The following is a 16,218-nucleotide window of genomic DNA, read 5'->3' as shown; positions in this document are numbered from 1 at the left end:
TATCTCCAACTTTTCTTTCCAGGAAGATGTATTCCTGGGATCTGGCAGTGCAACGGTCGACCCGATTGCGAAGATCATCGGGACGAATATAACTGTGCCGAAAGTTGTGGAAACGACGAGTATCTTTGTCCAACGGAGAAATGGTGCATACCACTGACGTGGCATTGCAATGGAATCAACGAGTGTGCTAACGGAGAGGACGAAACTCTCTGCGACTGCGCCCTGGATCAATTCAAATGCAAAACGGGAGGATGCGTCCCGGACAATCAAGTTTGCGATGGAATTGAAAACTGTCCGGATCATTCTGACGAATGGGGTTGTTTAACGGACCAGAAAGATAGCGACATTGAAAACAATGGTGTGCAAGAGTTGACCGAGAGAACATCGTTATTAAAAATCAGGTGTGTGATTTAAAGATATCTAAAGAAAAATTTGATCTATTAGTTACTTCGTGGTCCTTGATGGTTTTTCCATCTTTTTCATATCCACTCATCAATTCTTGTCCTACAACGTACATTTTTTGTTGTGTTTCAGGCAATTTGACGGCAACTATCGGCTGGTTTGCTCCGATACGTGGACCGAAGAGTTCAGCGATTCGTACTGTCAATCTCTTGGATTCTTTGGTTCCGAGACGACAGAGTCGATGACGTGGGATAAAAACCACAAAGTCCTCAAACTGAAATCCAACTCGAATCCCCGTATGCCGCTAGTTACGAATTTAGAACCAGTGGAGTTTTGTGACACGGAGAAGGTCGTTCAGGTGTCCTGTCAAGAATTTTCTTGCGGCTCGGTTTATGGAGACGGACCAACTGCGAGATTAGTCGGTGGAACCCTAGCCAGCGAAGGACAGTGGTCGAGTGTGGCTTTGTTAAAAGAACCGAAACGCGGTGGTGCTTGTACGGCAAGTGTCCTGGGACCCATGCACGTGCTCGCAAGTTATTCCTGTATTCAGAGGTAATTGAAGATTCGACTTATGATCGAATAGCGAATCAAATGGTATTCTTCAAACTAAATAATGTCTCGTGTTTCTAGGTACAAGCAGAGCAACGGGTGGCAACTGTTCACAGGTGAAAATCTGTTGAAAGCTCATCCTGTTAAGAATATTATTCCGTATCCACAAGTGAAATACAATCAATTTCTATATAACGATGATATCGCGTTAGTCGAACTCGAGAAACCTTTGACTTTCTCCAGGAATATTAGCGCCGTTTGTCTACCGAAAAATCCAATTCAGGTGAGTACTGCAATTTCATCTGAAACTCTTTCGTCGAAGAATGTATAAAATATAAGACGTTTAAAATATATTTTTGGGGAAATTTCAGCCGAGACAGATATGCGTTACGGCGGGATGGGGATTCCCCGTAAACGGCGAAGTGGATTTACAGAAATATCTAAAGTTTTTGCCAGTGCCAACGTACGATTCCGATAAGTGTAACGCGACGAGTCATTACGCTGGATTTATCACTAAGGACAATATATGCGCTGGATTCACTGACACGGACAAAGGACCCTGCTATGTAAGACTTCGTTTGAAAAATTAGGATATTTATTCGAACTTACCGCTTCAGGAACTGCTGCATACGCTGTCTCGTTATAAAATAACGTTTCTGGGCTATTGTTTTCAGAACGACGAAGGAGCACCTCTAATGTGCGTCAGTGAATCTGGAGGAGGATCAGCCAGATGGGAAATTCAGGGTCTACTTAGTCATCACAGCAGATGCTCAAGGGGTCATCCAGCAATTTATTCTAGCGTGGAACCCGCGCTTTCTTGGCTGCGGCAATCTGTGCCTGCTTTACAGACGCAAAGTTAAAGTGCTACGCGCGGTTTTACTTTCTTAATCAAATGCACGAGTATTAGACTAATCGAATTCAAAATGACAACAACGACATATTGAAATTCACGTTAGGAATATTCCATAGAAGGGAACCGACAGCATGAATTTTTAAGTTCCTTTCAAAATTTTCTAATCAACAAAAACATATGTACTTAATTTGTTATTTCTTCGTTCTATCCGTCTGTATTGTAAACAGTATGTTCCTACTTAAATGCGAAGACTGCATTCGACGGATAGCATCAAATGGCCATAATTCGATGTTCTGTTTGCAAAAAGAAATTCAAATGACTTTTTTTTATATTATTAATTAATGGATATAGATATTGCAATATTTCGTAGTAAGTTCGACGCTTGCTATACGTATAAAAAAATGGAGTACGCTAGAGGTACATACGATCGACGATATAATACTTATTTACAATTAAGATATTTGTAAATACTGTATAAAGCGACTGTTTAATATGATTAACATTGTAAGAGATTTTTTACAGGTTTAGCAAGTTAGGTCTCTTAATTGTGCTGTTTTATAAGTATGACGTTGAGAAAAATATCGAATACGCGGTGTATTTTTTATTCTGTTGAATATCTAACAATTTTTAAATTCAACTTTTATTATACTGTTGATTTTAGACATGATTTTTTGACATCTGACGTTGATTTTAAACATTATTTCAATTCAATTACCATGTAAAAGATCAACAGCATAACGAAAGTATTTATTCAAAATAAGAGACCAATTCAAAAATACATCTAATTATTCATTCAACAGTTTGTCTCAGAGATCCTAAGAAAGGATTTCTGGAAGGAGGGGTTAGATTTAAAAATAGATAGGATAAATGTATATAATATATAAGTATTTTAATAAAATACACTGTTATGGAAAGATACATTAAAATATGTTCATGTACGCATAGTCATTGATGAATGAGTAAGTATTTTTATATACTAAGATAAAAAATAAACGTATTCTAAATGAATTCTACATTTATTTTAAATCTAAAATGCTTAAATAATTTATTATTTAAACTGTAAAGTAATTTCTTGCAAGCTACATACAAAATACATTTCTAATCTACTTGCTTCTTAGGCATAGCTGCAATTTCAGCAGCTGTTACAGCAGCATCCATGATAATCAATGATTTGGAAATACTGCTTATTACTTCGTTATACTTAGAAAACACTTTGTTCATATGACTCGTTAAATCTTGAGTTTCTCCATATATTTTTAAATATGATGAATTTAAATTGTTCAGTTTATTAGTTAGTTCTGGTACGTCTCTTAAATGATCGGTTTCTAATATAGGCATTAGTTCTTGTATTTGGTGCAACATTTCACAATTTTGCTTGATCTCTGGCATTAATGTTAGCAACAGCTGACCGATAGCATCTGTATTCAGTTTTGAATGTTCAACTACAGAGTCTATATAACTATTCAATTCTGGCAACCGCTCTATCACTACATTTGCTTTTTCACGACCTGACAAAGCAGATGAAATCAATGTGTTTACATGTACAAGGCTATCAACCACAGAATTTTCCAGTGGTGTATTGTCAATTCCATTTGGTTTTTTAAGCCCATGTACACATTTTTCCAAATTGGCAATTCTGTCTTCTAATAATTCGATAGTTGCCATTCTACGCGTTAAAAGAGAAAATTTTCCATAAATCACTTTTCTCACTTTTAAAACACTTTTACACTTGTTATAAATATTTTAATACGTTCAAGGAAACGAACACATATACTCCAATTTTAAGTAATATTACTTACTTGAACAAGTCAGGAATTTTGCAAATGCAACTTCAGTTTATTAATACAAAATAATATGAATTATTATAGTAAACGAATATAACTTTACAATTTACAATATAAAATGTGACAGAAGCAAATTACACAGGTTATATTCTGTCTGAATGTCTTTTATGGACACAAAATTTGTATCGCCATCTAGCGGTGAAAAGGCTCAACAATTTTTTCGTAGGCATGTATACATGACACATATTATACTCCTAATATCTTATTTTCCTTATAACTAATTTAAAATAAAATTAATTAATAAGTGTAGGAAATAATACAATGGTCAGCGCATATGTGATTATGTCAATAATCGCGTTTTACTACCGATGTCGTCATTGGTACTAAAACCCGCTCACTGAGCCGCTCAGTGAGCGGTGGTCTCTCTAAGCACTCAATGTCATATTATATGAAAACATACATATATGTATTCAACCCTTTATTAATTTCACAAAATATTCCAGTAATAGGTTCCATTTATTCTAAATTGTAATAAATGGTAAGTCTTTTATCATTCTGGTAGCTTCATTTACAATACTCTTTACACTGAACATAATAGAAATTTGTTGTCTATATTTATTAGGAACAGAAATTAGTAGAAAGTGTAGAAAAGCATAGAAACCACTGGGTTAAAGTGTTAAAATTGGCTGGCCCCAATTTTAAAACTTCCCCTAAGCTCTTGTCCGCAAAGCGACAATACTAATGCTCAAAATAAACGCATCGGAGCAGCTTCTGCATGCGTGCACATATGTAGGTACTTTACATGAGGTATGTATACTCTGTAACTACAAATTTTTAAATAAACTCCTGCGTTCTCCCCTCTTTCCACTTTGAGAAACTGCTACAGACGAATAGCAGACACAGACCGCTAACGGCTATGCGAGGCGAGGAGCGATGGTAGGTGATGGTAGGGATACGGGGTATCTGTCATGGCCGACGTTCGCAGTAAGCGTATGCGTATGAGTGTAGTTTTGTCCAGACCGTGTCGGCGAACGGTGCACGGTGTGTCCAGTGGTGAAAAAAAACATGGGGCACGATAATGGGCAGACGGTCAAGCGAAGAAGGCGTTAGCGAACTGTTGGTCCTCGTACAGGACGATTTATGTGAGAGGTCCACGACGATGGAGTCACGAGCACGGAGGACTCGGTTGCGTAGCGTCGTGGGGATATGCTTGTTCCTCGCGCTCACGAGTATCATTTATCTCGGATACTTTTGCCCGGATCATGTATGCGCCCTAACGAATCGCGAGATCAAGGAGACCGTGAGACTTTCCGAGAGTCTGTCTGCTGGCTCCGGTTTGTCTTCCGTCTCCGTTGAATTCGACAAAAATGGCCTGCTCTCCGTACATCCTGCTTTTAGATTGCAGAGTATTCAAGGAAGCCTTGGTTACGATGATGTGTTTACAAATGAAACCTTCCAGTTTGATATTAATGCACACGATGTCATTGTTTTCTTACATATTCAAAAGACTGGTAAGTAATAGCGCTATTTTGCAATGAATCATTTTATAGCAGTTTCAATTCTAATTATTGAAAACTTTGAATTCTGTTGGTACAGACATTAATAATGATATATTATTGTTGTTGTTGACACAAAACTACACCAAAGAAGTTGCTGTCATAGTTTTTAGTTTACTTCTAACATATAACTATTAGAAATTATATACAATGTAGACAATACATATAAATCTTCTCAGGTGAAAACAATTCAGACAGTTTGCAGACCATAAAGTGTCTGCATAAATATATATTTTTCTTTGACTTTGTACTTAGATTTCTTTGGATGACTGCCAACCAATCCTATAGCTTGATAAAAACAATGCAATCCCCCTTCTGACCATTGTAATTGTACAACTGAATCTTTGCATTATTCATCAGACACTGTGAAACCTCCAGACCCTATCTTAGAAGGAGAAGAATAATTCAGGGATGTTGTCTTGTTTAATATGCAGTGCATGCATATCCCTGTTTCCTTCTTACTTTTTCTATGTACATGTTTCCCATAATCTTTTCTTCATCTGGATGTATATTAATAGAGAAGATATAAGTTGTAAAATGATTTTATCTGACCTTAATCATTGAGTTTTTATGCAAATTACTAGTTCTATTGCGCAAAACATTCGCAGAAACTTCATGTAAATTAATATTACTGAAAAAATATTACGCAAGATACAATTTGTAAAACAGAAAATTTAAACAAAACGCACCTTTTTATGTTACAGGAGGAACTTTATTTGGGAAACATTTAGTTAGAGATCTGGATTTGCAGAGACCATGTTCTTGTCAAAGAAGACGCAAGCGTTGTTTTTGTTTCCGTCCAAATCGCAATGAAAACTGGCTTTTTTCACGATATTCTACCGGTTGGAAATGTGGTCTACATGCTGACTGGACAGAATTGACTAGTTGTGTAGATGCTGAATTAAATAAAATTGAAGGGGATGGAATAAAACGTAGATACTTTTATATAACTATAATAAGGGATCCTGTTGCACGGTATCTGTCCGAATTTAGACACGTGCAGAGAGGCGCGACGTGGAGAGGCGCCCGTCATTGGTGTGGAGGAATTCAGGCTAACATACCCCAATGCTATCCTGGATCCAATTGGCAAGGAGTTTCTTTGGAACAGGTAACGTATTATTATTATAAATCTCAATCCTGTTTAATAATTTGAAGAGATTTTTGTATCTTAATATGGTCATAAATTCATAACAATGACTTCTTTAATGAGTATAGCATTAAGTATGTTATCTGAAAGGCTTTCACATTTAGAAACACATTAAGATAAGCATTTCCCCTTATCTTGAATCTTCCTTTTCTTCCACTTTATATAGATGTAATTCTTCCTATCGAAACAGCTGTTGCTTTGTTGATACAGATATTTGAAGCCTACAAAAATTTATATTTATATTGTATAGTAAATTTTGTATATCTAATGATAGAAAAACAGTGTAGTGGAAATAGAACAAACTTCTATATGCAAGTATCGATTCAAATCTTCTTCATAAACAACGTTATAATTTATGTAGTTTATGGCGTGTCCATATAATTTGGCAAGCAACCGCCAAACCAGAATGTTGGCTGATCTATCAATTGTTGGTTGTTACAATTCTACACTCAGCAGCTTGGAGAGAGATCGTCTCATGTTGGCTAGTGCTAAACACAATTTGCAATTCATGCCTTTCTTCATGTTGACAGAATACCAAAAAGTAAGAACTGATTTTTTTTTGTTGATGTATAGAAGGTGCATGTTAGCATGATTTTACATTATCATTCCTTATTGTAATAGCCTTATTTTCCAATGTATTGTGCTGTTAAAAATATGCTTAAGTTTCAAATCATTAAAACTTTTAAAGAAATTAATTTCACTTCTAACATACCTAAGCCTGCTGTGTTAACAATGTATTTTAGTTTACACTGAAGAATCATCTGTTGAAAGTAGCTCTTGATGTAAATATTTGTCTTTCCTACCATACGCGGACGATGAATATCCTGTAAACATCCCACGTTTTAGCATTACAGTAAACTTACGCTTCTTTCCCCCTGTTACGAGACGTGAGGCTACCAATACTTTTTTACGAAAATACTTACACGTTTTAATTCTTCTAATGTAAAATAAATTAATATCACTGCAGTTTTTGTATAACGTACAATTGTATATATGTATTTTATGTTTTCTGTTTTTGTATAATTACGATAGAAATCTTTTTGTCGATATTGTTATGTTTTGTGGAATATATTTTTGCGCCATACTTGACATTTTTCGTTATCTAAAATTTACAAATTGATGTGTTGCTATCCTTGACACATTACCATATCTACAGAAAATTGCTATGTGCTGTAAATATGATCTATACAATTCAAAGAAATTTGCATTATTGAGCTGTTTGCTTGTCTTGCTGTTTCATTTTAGAAGATTTTTACATTGTAAGTCTTAGTGGATACCTGATATAAATGTATATAGAGATGTTATTTTCTATTAATAAAATATTTTTTGTTACATCTCTACACACAAATCCTACAATAACTTAAAATCGAATAGGTGGGACAGTATTCCTTTGAAGAAACGTTTGGAATGAGATTTGCTATTGCATTTGAGCAACATAACGCAACGTTGAGCGCTGCAACAATGGCTACCCTCAGTGCAGAACAATTAGATGCTGTCCGTAGGCTTAACAGCCTGGATCTGGAACTTTATGAATTTGCAAAAACTCTTGCATTTCAAAGATTCAAACGGCTTAAAGATGGTGATCCATATTTTGTACAACGATTTCAACATCTCGGCGAACTACCCTCGCGGCAGAGCGCAACGGAATTTAATTGGGATTCTGTTATCGAGGATACTACAGATATTGAATGATATGTAAGTATGTTATAAATAGATAATATTGATGCTTTACATTCATAGCTAAGCAAATCAAGTTGCTCTGAATCTGAGTATCTCAGGGAATCATCCTTGAAAGAAAATGTTTTACATAGACTTATTGTATGCAGTTATCTGCATGTAATTTACCAAAAGTGTTATAGAAATTAACTTAGATAAGACCAAAGAGAACTCGGGGGATCTCAGTGTAATCCTCTTTCAATAATTATATATAAAAGTATATATGTATGAAATACTTATACAAATTTTTTTATGATTTTTATAACATTCAAAAATTCTTTATAACAGTTCTTCCATTCGATGCAATTTTCTTTACAATGCTACATTTAAGGTTGTACTTTGTTGATGTTTTTATTGTGTATACAACAATAACTGCAAACAGATTTTTTTTATATTTGTTGAACAGTGAATATTAAGAAATGTTATGCATTGAGTATTTCAAAAAATATCAATCCAAATATTTTCTTCTTAAATGTAAATGTTTAGAACATAGCATGATTCTCATTATTTTAATAACAATTTCTTTAATATTCTGTTAAAACGTGATATAAACTATTTCTATAGTTTCGTAATTGAAATTATTAATGTACATACTTATTTACTTTGAACTCATTTCGAAATAAAAATACTTTTTGATTTATTTGATTCTTAAAAACAGTACTTGGATAAGAGGTATTACTCCAATTAATATTTGATAAAAAAATAATTGTATCTTTTCCAAATTAATATCAGTTAAGGGAGATTAAACATCACAATTTTGTTTTGTAAATATATCTAATAGTATATATTTTTGAATACAATTATTTGCAGTGTTGTAATGTTGTATCCTCTACTTTCCAAAAAAAGTTTTACTTTTCAAAATTGTATACATTCATAAATTAATAGCTATGTAAATTAAACAATAACTGGCCCTCTATAAGAAAACATTATGCACAAATTTAATGAAATTTCCTCTGCAAAGTTTGTTGCAATTTTTTAAATTTTATTCCTGACCACTCACGCTATGCAATAGGGGTTTAAACAAAGTGGTTATAGATTTAATAAAAGCGATCTGTATAATTTAAGTGATAAAATGTTCGTGTGAATGTTAGAATGAATGGTCATATATTAGATAAACGTGTCTGATATTAGAGATTGGTTATTTAACAATGTAACTGCTGCCAGAGGTCATCTGACTTGAGTATGTGTTATTCTGCTCTGAGGAGATTGTCTTTGGTGATGTCTTTAGTTACTCTTAAAATTGCAAATCTTATTTAGAGTTTATCATTTATTATTTTGAAGCAATAAATCAATAATTATGCTAAGAACAAAGAAAGTTGCATTAAGTTAAAACGATTGTGTAGTTGTTTAATGCATTTATTTAATTAAATGTGCAATAAGGCTCAATAGGTTACCATTATAAATATTTCATATCATCAAGTCATGAGATAAATGTAATATATTCTGTATACAAGATGTTCTAAAATTAATGGCATACATTTTGTACAAGTATAGTACTCATAAAAATGCTAGATTCAGCAGACATAAGCAGAATATACCACCGTCTAGATAACTACAACAAAAACTTCATTGAAATAAAAACAATCCCATTTCCTGTATTCGCTCGAGAACTGACAATCTCTTGAAAGCTTTATCATTCAACACTCTTAACAGATAAGAATAATTGACTGGTGAACCATCATTTGAAGATACTTGAAATAACTACCGTAAAACTCTGAATCTGTTGAATTCTAAACTCATATTTACTAACATTTCTGTTTATTTTTATTTCCCAACAAAATTTAACTGTGAACCTTGAATTTTAGAACATCTTGAATACCATATATATATAAAGTTAGGTAGGTAGTATTGAATTGTTAAAAACAGAATGCAAATGCTCTCTTTAAAATGCAATTGATCATTTTTATAAATATGATTACCACGTTTATTGTGTAAGGTATATCATAAAATGAGTGCCATGAATCATGTATTATCAAATTAATTTGTCTCTTACAGATTTGCCATTACAAATGATGTTTTATTAATATGAAAGTATATAATTTTTCAATCTAATGTTCATAAACTGCAGCTTTTTATTGCCTATATAGAATATTTTTTTGTTAATTATTCAATAACAATTGTGACCAGTTAATATTTGCTAACATTTTGTAAGTAAATAAAAACTGTACTAGCGACAATGTGATTATTACAAAACGAAATATTTTTCAAAATTTTATGGAAAAATTGATTCATAAATTAATTTGAAACTACTCTTATATGTAAGCCAAAAACTTGTGAAAGATCTGTTTTCAGCATATATGTGTAGCAGCATAATATTAAGCACATAAAATAATTAATGATAATAATCATTTAAAAGTAATATTAAGAACCAAAGATTTAATATTTTTACAAGGATGCAGAGAGCTTGTTGTAAGCAATTGTAAAAAAAACTTTTTATATGTTCGTAAACACAGTGATTATTATAACTGCAGTAAGTGGTAAGATGTACTGCACATCTTTCCATCTAATATGTAGGTACAATAATTAGGAGTATCTATCTGGATGAAACACAAAAACTTCGAAAAAAATGATGCACCACAACAAACTTCTATCAAAGTACTGCTATTTTGTCACGTACTCACTTTTACAGCGCATTAACATTTTTGTAATAATTTAAAGATAATCGAACTTACATCGCGCTATTATAGTATTTTAAAGTTCATAAGTGAAACACAATTAGATATATTTATCATTTTATCACCTGTTCAGGTTAATAATTGCTACACTTCTCTGCCGTTTCTTGTTTTTTTATTTCATGCATTAGAATGTTTATCTGTCTATGTATATAAAAAAAGGATGTTTGCGACCATTTGTAAACAGTTATAGTTCATTAGTTTTTCGAATATTCGCATTATCTGCATTGTAAAAACATGCACATACTCATTGGACTAGCATGAATGAAAGATTAACTTTAATGTATAATATAATGTTCTTAGTATGGAATTAAGTTATTAAAAAAATTAAAATAAAACGCCATGACAGTAGCCTAATAAAACAAAGTATAGGCCTAAGCCATTGGTACCTTACGTAAGCCAGTGTACATACCATACCATTATTTCATTAAGGAACAATAAATTGTTGTGTATACAATATTATATACAATCTTATACAGACACATATAAATACATAAATATATATATATATTATATAAAAATATTATATGTAAGTTGTACACATATTTAAAAATTATGTTATTTGATTATTAAATAATTATACAAAGGAAAGCATGCACTTATTTCAAAATACACCAGATCTAAATAAGAACTGTAAATCTATTATGTAAATACTGTTCTAAAAGTATGATTGGAAAAAAGAAAATAAGATATAAAGTAAAATGTTTATTTTGCAATTTCTAGTTAAATATATTTATACATTATTATTAAAAGAATTTCTTATTCATAGAATTATATTTTAGAACTTTCTGTCTAAAATTAGAATAGTTTTGGACTCTGTACTTTAATATTAGATAACTTAGAGGATGGACATACAGACCTTTGTAAGTATCAAGCTCTATAGAGATCGATACTGTCATGTGTAACTTGTTCTGCTAGAGTAATGATTGCTCCAACATTATTTTTTCAAAACCTGTAGGTGGGGGATGAGCAAAGTTATCCAAAATTAAATCTAAAATGGCCCCATCATCCACTACAAAAGAAAAGTAATATGTTGAAAGACTAACTCCTAAGTTAGGAATCTTTTTAATTTGCAGCAAATTACCATAAAGTACTGGATACACAGTTCCTTTTATCCCCATAACTGGGGCATCCATTGATTTTCCATTCATATAGAAATTAAGTTCTACGTGATCATAAGACACACCCTAATGGATAAAGTCATTATATTACAAATTAATATGTTTTTCCGACATTGTACTTACAATAATGTCGCCTTCCTGAACCAGACTTTGAATTGTATGTAATTCTTGCCGATTGTGCCTTATGATTCCATCAGAATTAAGAGCCCAACTTTCAGTGTCGTTTCCTCCTATTGCAATGTTGAGATCTGTGGACCTAGTAGCTAATCCTATTGCCCATATACCACCTTGTTGTATTTTAACTTCAAAATAACTTTTACTTTGGACGAGAGGGGCATTTGTTAAGGCACCACCACAACCACACACTCTTAGGCCGTCTTTTACTATAACAACTTCATGTCCTACATCAAATTGACAATATTTTCTTTAAACTTTCTTACATTTCGAAAATGTAGCATTCATTAGAGATAGTTTAAAAGGTGTAAAAAGTGAAAGTTTTATAGCGATAGTAGCACGTTATAAGTGACACACAACAAACGTCTTTATTTTAAAGACATGTAAAAGCAGAAATTGTATGCAAATTCGATGATAGAGATATTGTTAACAATTTAAAACACCGTTAAGTTATCCCAATCGTAAATGTTAAAATTACCCATGAAACATGTATCTAAAGCTATAGGATTAAGATCCCTCTTCGGCGTTTGAGTTTCGGTAAAGCCAAGGCCGTCAAAACAATTTCTCAAACAGCAAAACATCATCTTCGTTCGATATTCTTTACGATCTATTTAAACTGGTAGACGCGGCATTGTGCCACTTTTAGGAGAGAAAAAATTGCTCTTCCTGTAAGGAAGATTCTGAACGTTTTGCAATATTTACTTTTATCGCACGGAAATGTAGTCACTACAAAACTCCTAGATTTGATAGAAATATGATGCTGCGTGTATTTCAACGCGTATACAGGATTTCAAGTTTCACTGTATTGGTTCACTATGCATGCTTGATAGAAAATGGCTTCTCATATACATACAATCGATAAAAAAAACTTGATTATTTTATTTAGTTGTAGTTTATTTTCCATTAATTTTAAATAATCGAATGTGATACCTCTAAATTTCTAATGTTTACATTATAGATAGAATATTAAATATATACAAGCGTACGAGATGTAAGGTTATGTTTTACCGACATGCAAGGTTAAGTTCAGAGTATAAATAAATACGGAATAAAATATAAAAAAAAATGTGTTTATGAAAAATGATCACTTTAGGATTTGTTTTAACATAAAGTTTAGATTTTTAATATATATATAACATACAGATTACTCGAATAGGGAAGAAAATAAGACTTTGAATTTGTTACCAAAATGGTGTTTATTTGCTTATTTTGTATAAGATTTATACCCGACTGGGATATAACATCTGTAAAGTAAAAGAAAAAAAGAGTTGTTAAATATTTAAATTTCATACATATGGTACAGTTACATCGAACACTATCGAACAACTTACAATCCTGATACGGTGACCCATAGCTTTAGCAGGCAGATTTCTCTTAAACTTAGCACGTACAGATCCGCTGGTTCCATGAGGTCGCGTTACCTTACCCCAAATAGCTCTAACTTTTGTTTTCCTTCCCTTTTTGCCAGGAACAGGTGTCCTATTCTTTGCCTATACAGAAATATGTATTTACTAGGTTAGCTAATTTTTATATTGCTTGATACTATAAAATATTATTACAAAAATACCTTATATACATAAACACATCGTTTTCCTATATAGAAATCTGAGTCACGTATGCTCTTTGCTCCATCAACTTTGAGCAATGCTGTGTGTTCATGTTGATTACGCAGTCCACGTTTGTAACCAGTGAAAATAGCTTTAGCATAAAGACGTCCGTGTCTTTTGAAGGGTCTCTTTTTCTTTGGAGAAGCTGGTTCCACCGGCTCCTCTGAAGTTGGTTTCTTGCTTGTTTTCGTTTTAGCTTTTGGATCAGCTGGTACGTCTGCCATTTCTAGAAAAAAATAATTCACATTTTTCAGAAATAAGCACTCGAGACAACATATTTAGAGGGTTCGTACGTGATACAATTTAATATGAGAAACTACGATAAAATGTAATCAGTTCAAAAATTGAAACGCTTAGGTTATGTCAAAATAGTGTTTAAGTTGTAATGTAAATGAAGATGAAATTTTACTTTGATATCAAAAGAGATGATTATTAACACGATATTCTTTAATATATCAAAATATCTTTAACGTATTACAGATTTACAACGAAATACACGTTTTTGTTATCGTAGAAGCACGAATGCCTTGTGTGAAACACATTCGTAATCCACTTAGATCAATGAAAAACATACGAAGTATGATAATGAAAATAATTACGTGAAAACACAAGATAATTATCAACAGTATAAAACTATTATTAATTTATCGATTTAATTAATTTAACATATATTAAGTAACAAATACGGGACTCTAAGACAACATGACATACCGGATGTGTATCACGGACAAGGAAGAGGGTCTAAGATGAGATACCTTGAAACCACGTTTTTAGTTACTCGAAGATAAGTAGGTGGCGCTAGTAAACATAACAAGTACTATGTATTGTACAATTTCAAGATAGAGTAAGATTCAAGATGGATTCGCGTTACTAGACGTTGGCGTCAGCTTTGAAATTAGCAATTAACAGTTCAAAGTTTGAAGCAGAGCTACTCCGATGTCCATTATGAAAGCAACGATCGATGAGGTTTTATTTGTACTTATTTCTGATATGATTTATGTATTGTATGTAAGAGCTGTATCTTTTGTAATAAATTTCTGTGAAACCAAAAACTCTACTTCGAAGAAAAACATCTACGAACGTTCATGACTCGATGTATTATTATTTCAATTACTAATTAGTTGTATTCTGATGTGAGCGAATTTGAAATTGTACGTTCACAAAATCACTTTTAAATTACATATGTCGCCCTAGAGGCGCCACCCGAGCGCAAAGGATTAAATTTGAAAGTAGCATAGCCACTAGATAGCGCTTCATATCTTGTTTACCGACGCTGCAGTTACATTCCATACTTGTACTGTTTTACCAGTAAATGAAAAACGTATGTTGGTATTTATATTCTAGCAAAAACTCGGTGGCGCCATCTATCGGTGAAACGACTAGGAATTATTTTACGACAAACTTCACTCTTTTGCCATACGTCGCTTCGTCGGGCTCTCCTAGACGCGGTGCAAATGACGATTCGACTGCGACAGAGAGAGAAAGCGATGGCGCTAGTTTATCCTGCTAAAGGGGTAGCCCGCTTTGCGCAAAACCTGAGAGAAACACTTGTTTGCAATATGATAATTTTTAAGTAACACATTTGCCTCATAATGTAATCATGTCAGCCATTAACTCGTGAGAAATTTACGCCCGTAGCTTTTACGAACTTTTCTTGGGAGCTTTCAATAGAAACAGAAGTACCCATATAGATAGATAGATAAAATTGTGAGCATACGCTTTCGATCTTGTGGGCTTTCGACGCTCTCGAAGGATCAACTTTTGTCCCCAAGCTTCGAAAACGATGGTCAACAAGAAGAGTCGCTATACTCGTGGTCCTGGAAAACTGATTGGAGTAGGACAGGCGGATAAGTACGTAGATCTAAAGCGGTTGGTCGGCCACGTATGTGAATGCCGTGAATGCTCTAAGCCCGACGTTACGGAGGTGTATTAGTACCGGTAATTCCGCCACGATGCACCGGACGTGGATCACGACGGAAGATAGATGACATTGTTTCCTGCGTCTCCGGAGAGACGGAGAGAGGAAGCAAGAGGAAACGCACAAAAGCACTTGAACGGAGAGAGAACAATCGTCGCGAAACAGAGAGGGGCTCGATAGATTGAAAAGGGCAAAGCTGCGTTCGCGGAGGAATAGGGAGACGACGCGACGGAACAAGAAGACCCAAGCCAGACCGAGAAAAACCGCGACTGCTGAAACTTCTCTCTGGAAGTTGCTTGAAAAGAGACGACAGTCCGTAGTTATCGAAGAAGGGCTGGGACCACGCTCGCTTTCTCTCTCTGTCGCAGTCGAATCGTCATTTGCACCGCGTCTAGGAGAGCCCGACGAAGCGACGTATACGCAGACCGGGGATGACGATGATAACAATGATAATGACGATGACGAGGCGCAGCGACCGGTTCGAATGACAGAGTCTGTGGCGTCGAGCGAACTACGCCTGGGAAACAATGCCTGCTGAATTTCCGCTCCGATTATTCGCCACTATGTAATCCATAAAATGAACTCCGATGGTGATACGTGCGTCTTTGTGACCCTTTGTCGAACGAGCGCTCTTCGAACTGTCTGCTTCGAGGATGATTTTAATCCCCCCCCTCCCCTCCCCCTCACCCCCCTCACCCCCCTCACCCCCCTCACCCCCT

General features: G+C 34.0%; 5 protein-coding genes and 1 long non-coding RNA gene across 10 annotated transcripts in view; 2 read left to right on the top strand and 4 right to left on the bottom strand.

The window, feature by feature from the left end:
* The window catches only part of LOC128874036 (uncharacterized), a 39,439-nt gene extending 36,717 nt beyond the window's left edge, over positions 1-2,722 (top strand). Inside the window, exons 6-10 of one of the 2 annotated variants that reach the window (XM_054118277.1) lie at positions 23-401; positions 535-954; positions 1,033-1,234; positions 1,323-1,517; positions 1,626-2,722. In XM_054118277.1, the coding sequence (XP_053974252.1) occupies positions 23-401; positions 535-954; positions 1,033-1,234; positions 1,323-1,517; positions 1,626-1,811 (1,382 nt within the window). In that variant the 3' untranslated portion in view covers positions 1,812-2,722. Of the gene's footprint in view, positions 1-22; positions 402-534; positions 955-1,032; positions 1,235-1,322; positions 1,518-1,625 lie in introns of those variants that run through there. The other variant, XM_054118279.1, reaches the window with a different exon arrangement.
* LOC128874041 (uncharacterized) lies at positions 2,677-3,783 on the bottom strand. The gene is made up of 2 exons (XM_054118288.1): positions 3,604-3,783; positions 2,677-3,470 (listed from the first exon to the last, which is right to left on the bottom strand). The coding sequence occupies exon 2, from the start codon at positions 3,467-3,469 to the stop codon at positions 2,903-2,905; it is 567 nt and encodes a 188-aa protein (XP_053974263.1). The 5' UTR covers position 3,470; positions 3,604-3,783; the 3' UTR covers positions 2,677-2,902.
* Positions 3,784-4,477: 694 nt separating this feature from the next.
* LOC128874038 (heparan-sulfate 6-O-sulfotransferase 1-B) lies at positions 4,478-11,324 on the top strand. Of its 2 annotated transcripts, XM_054118282.1 has the most exons (4): positions 4,485-5,099; positions 5,849-6,252; positions 6,653-6,832; positions 7,666-11,324. In XM_054118282.1, the coding sequence occupies exons 1-4, from the start codon at positions 4,667-4,669 to the stop codon at positions 7,981-7,983; spliced, it is 1,335 nt and encodes a 444-aa protein (XP_053974257.1). In that variant the 5' UTR covers positions 4,485-4,666; the 3' UTR covers positions 7,984-11,324. The 2 variants fall into 2 exon arrangements, with proteins under 2 accessions (XP_053974258.1, XP_053974257.1); XM_054118283.1 differs by lacking the exon at positions 6,653-6,832 and having other exon boundaries at positions 4,478-5,099; positions 7,666-10,250.
* LOC128874043 (uncharacterized) lies at positions 6,265-7,659 on the bottom strand. 2 transcript variants are annotated; one of them, XR_008456555.1, is made up of 4 exons: positions 7,215-7,659; positions 7,004-7,115; positions 6,595-6,934; positions 6,265-6,512 (listed from the first exon to the last, which is right to left on the bottom strand). It is a non-coding gene; the product is annotated as an uncharacterized LOC128874043 (long non-coding RNA). The 2 variants fall into 2 exon arrangements; XR_008456554.1 differs by having other exon boundaries at positions 7,004-7,659.
* A 45-nt stretch (positions 11,325-11,369) lies between the features above and the next one.
* LOC128874040 (SPRY domain-containing protein 7) lies at positions 11,370-12,815 on the bottom strand. Its single transcript, XM_054118285.1, has 4 exons — positions 12,453-12,815; positions 11,924-12,201; positions 11,764-11,866; positions 11,370-11,691 (listed from the first exon to the last, which is right to left on the bottom strand). Exons 1-4 carry the CDS (start codon positions 12,556-12,558, stop codon positions 11,594-11,596), a joined length of 585 nt encoding a protein of 194 aa, XP_053974260.1. The 5' UTR covers positions 12,559-12,815; the 3' UTR covers positions 11,370-11,593.
* A 336-nt stretch (positions 12,816-13,151) lies between these two features.
* Positions 13,152-14,387, bottom strand: LOC128874042 (60S ribosomal protein L35a). 2 transcript variants are annotated; one of them, XM_054118289.1, is made up of 4 exons: positions 14,293-14,387; positions 13,542-13,807; positions 13,306-13,464; positions 13,152-13,218 (listed from the first exon to the last, which is right to left on the bottom strand). In XM_054118289.1, exons 2-4 carry the CDS (start codon positions 13,803-13,805, stop codon positions 13,195-13,197), a joined length of 447 nt encoding a protein of 148 aa, XP_053974264.1. In that variant the 5' UTR covers positions 13,806-13,807; positions 14,293-14,387; the 3' UTR covers positions 13,152-13,194. The 2 variants fall into 2 exon arrangements, with proteins under 2 accessions (XP_053974264.1, XP_053974265.1); XM_054118290.1 differs by having other exon boundaries at positions 14,181-14,301.
* Positions 14,388-16,218: the final 1,831 nt, after the last annotated feature.

The sequence above is a fragment of the Hylaeus volcanicus genome, chromosome 3, assembly GCF_026283585.1.
Source record: "Hylaeus volcanicus isolate JK05 chromosome 3, UHH_iyHylVolc1.0_haploid, whole genome shotgun sequence".
In the NCBI taxonomy this organism is placed as follows: domain Eukaryota; kingdom Metazoa; phylum Arthropoda; class Insecta; order Hymenoptera; family Colletidae; genus Hylaeus; species Hylaeus volcanicus.
Note: the sequence above shows the minus strand (reverse complement) of the source record. Positions and strands in the feature narration are given on the sequence as shown.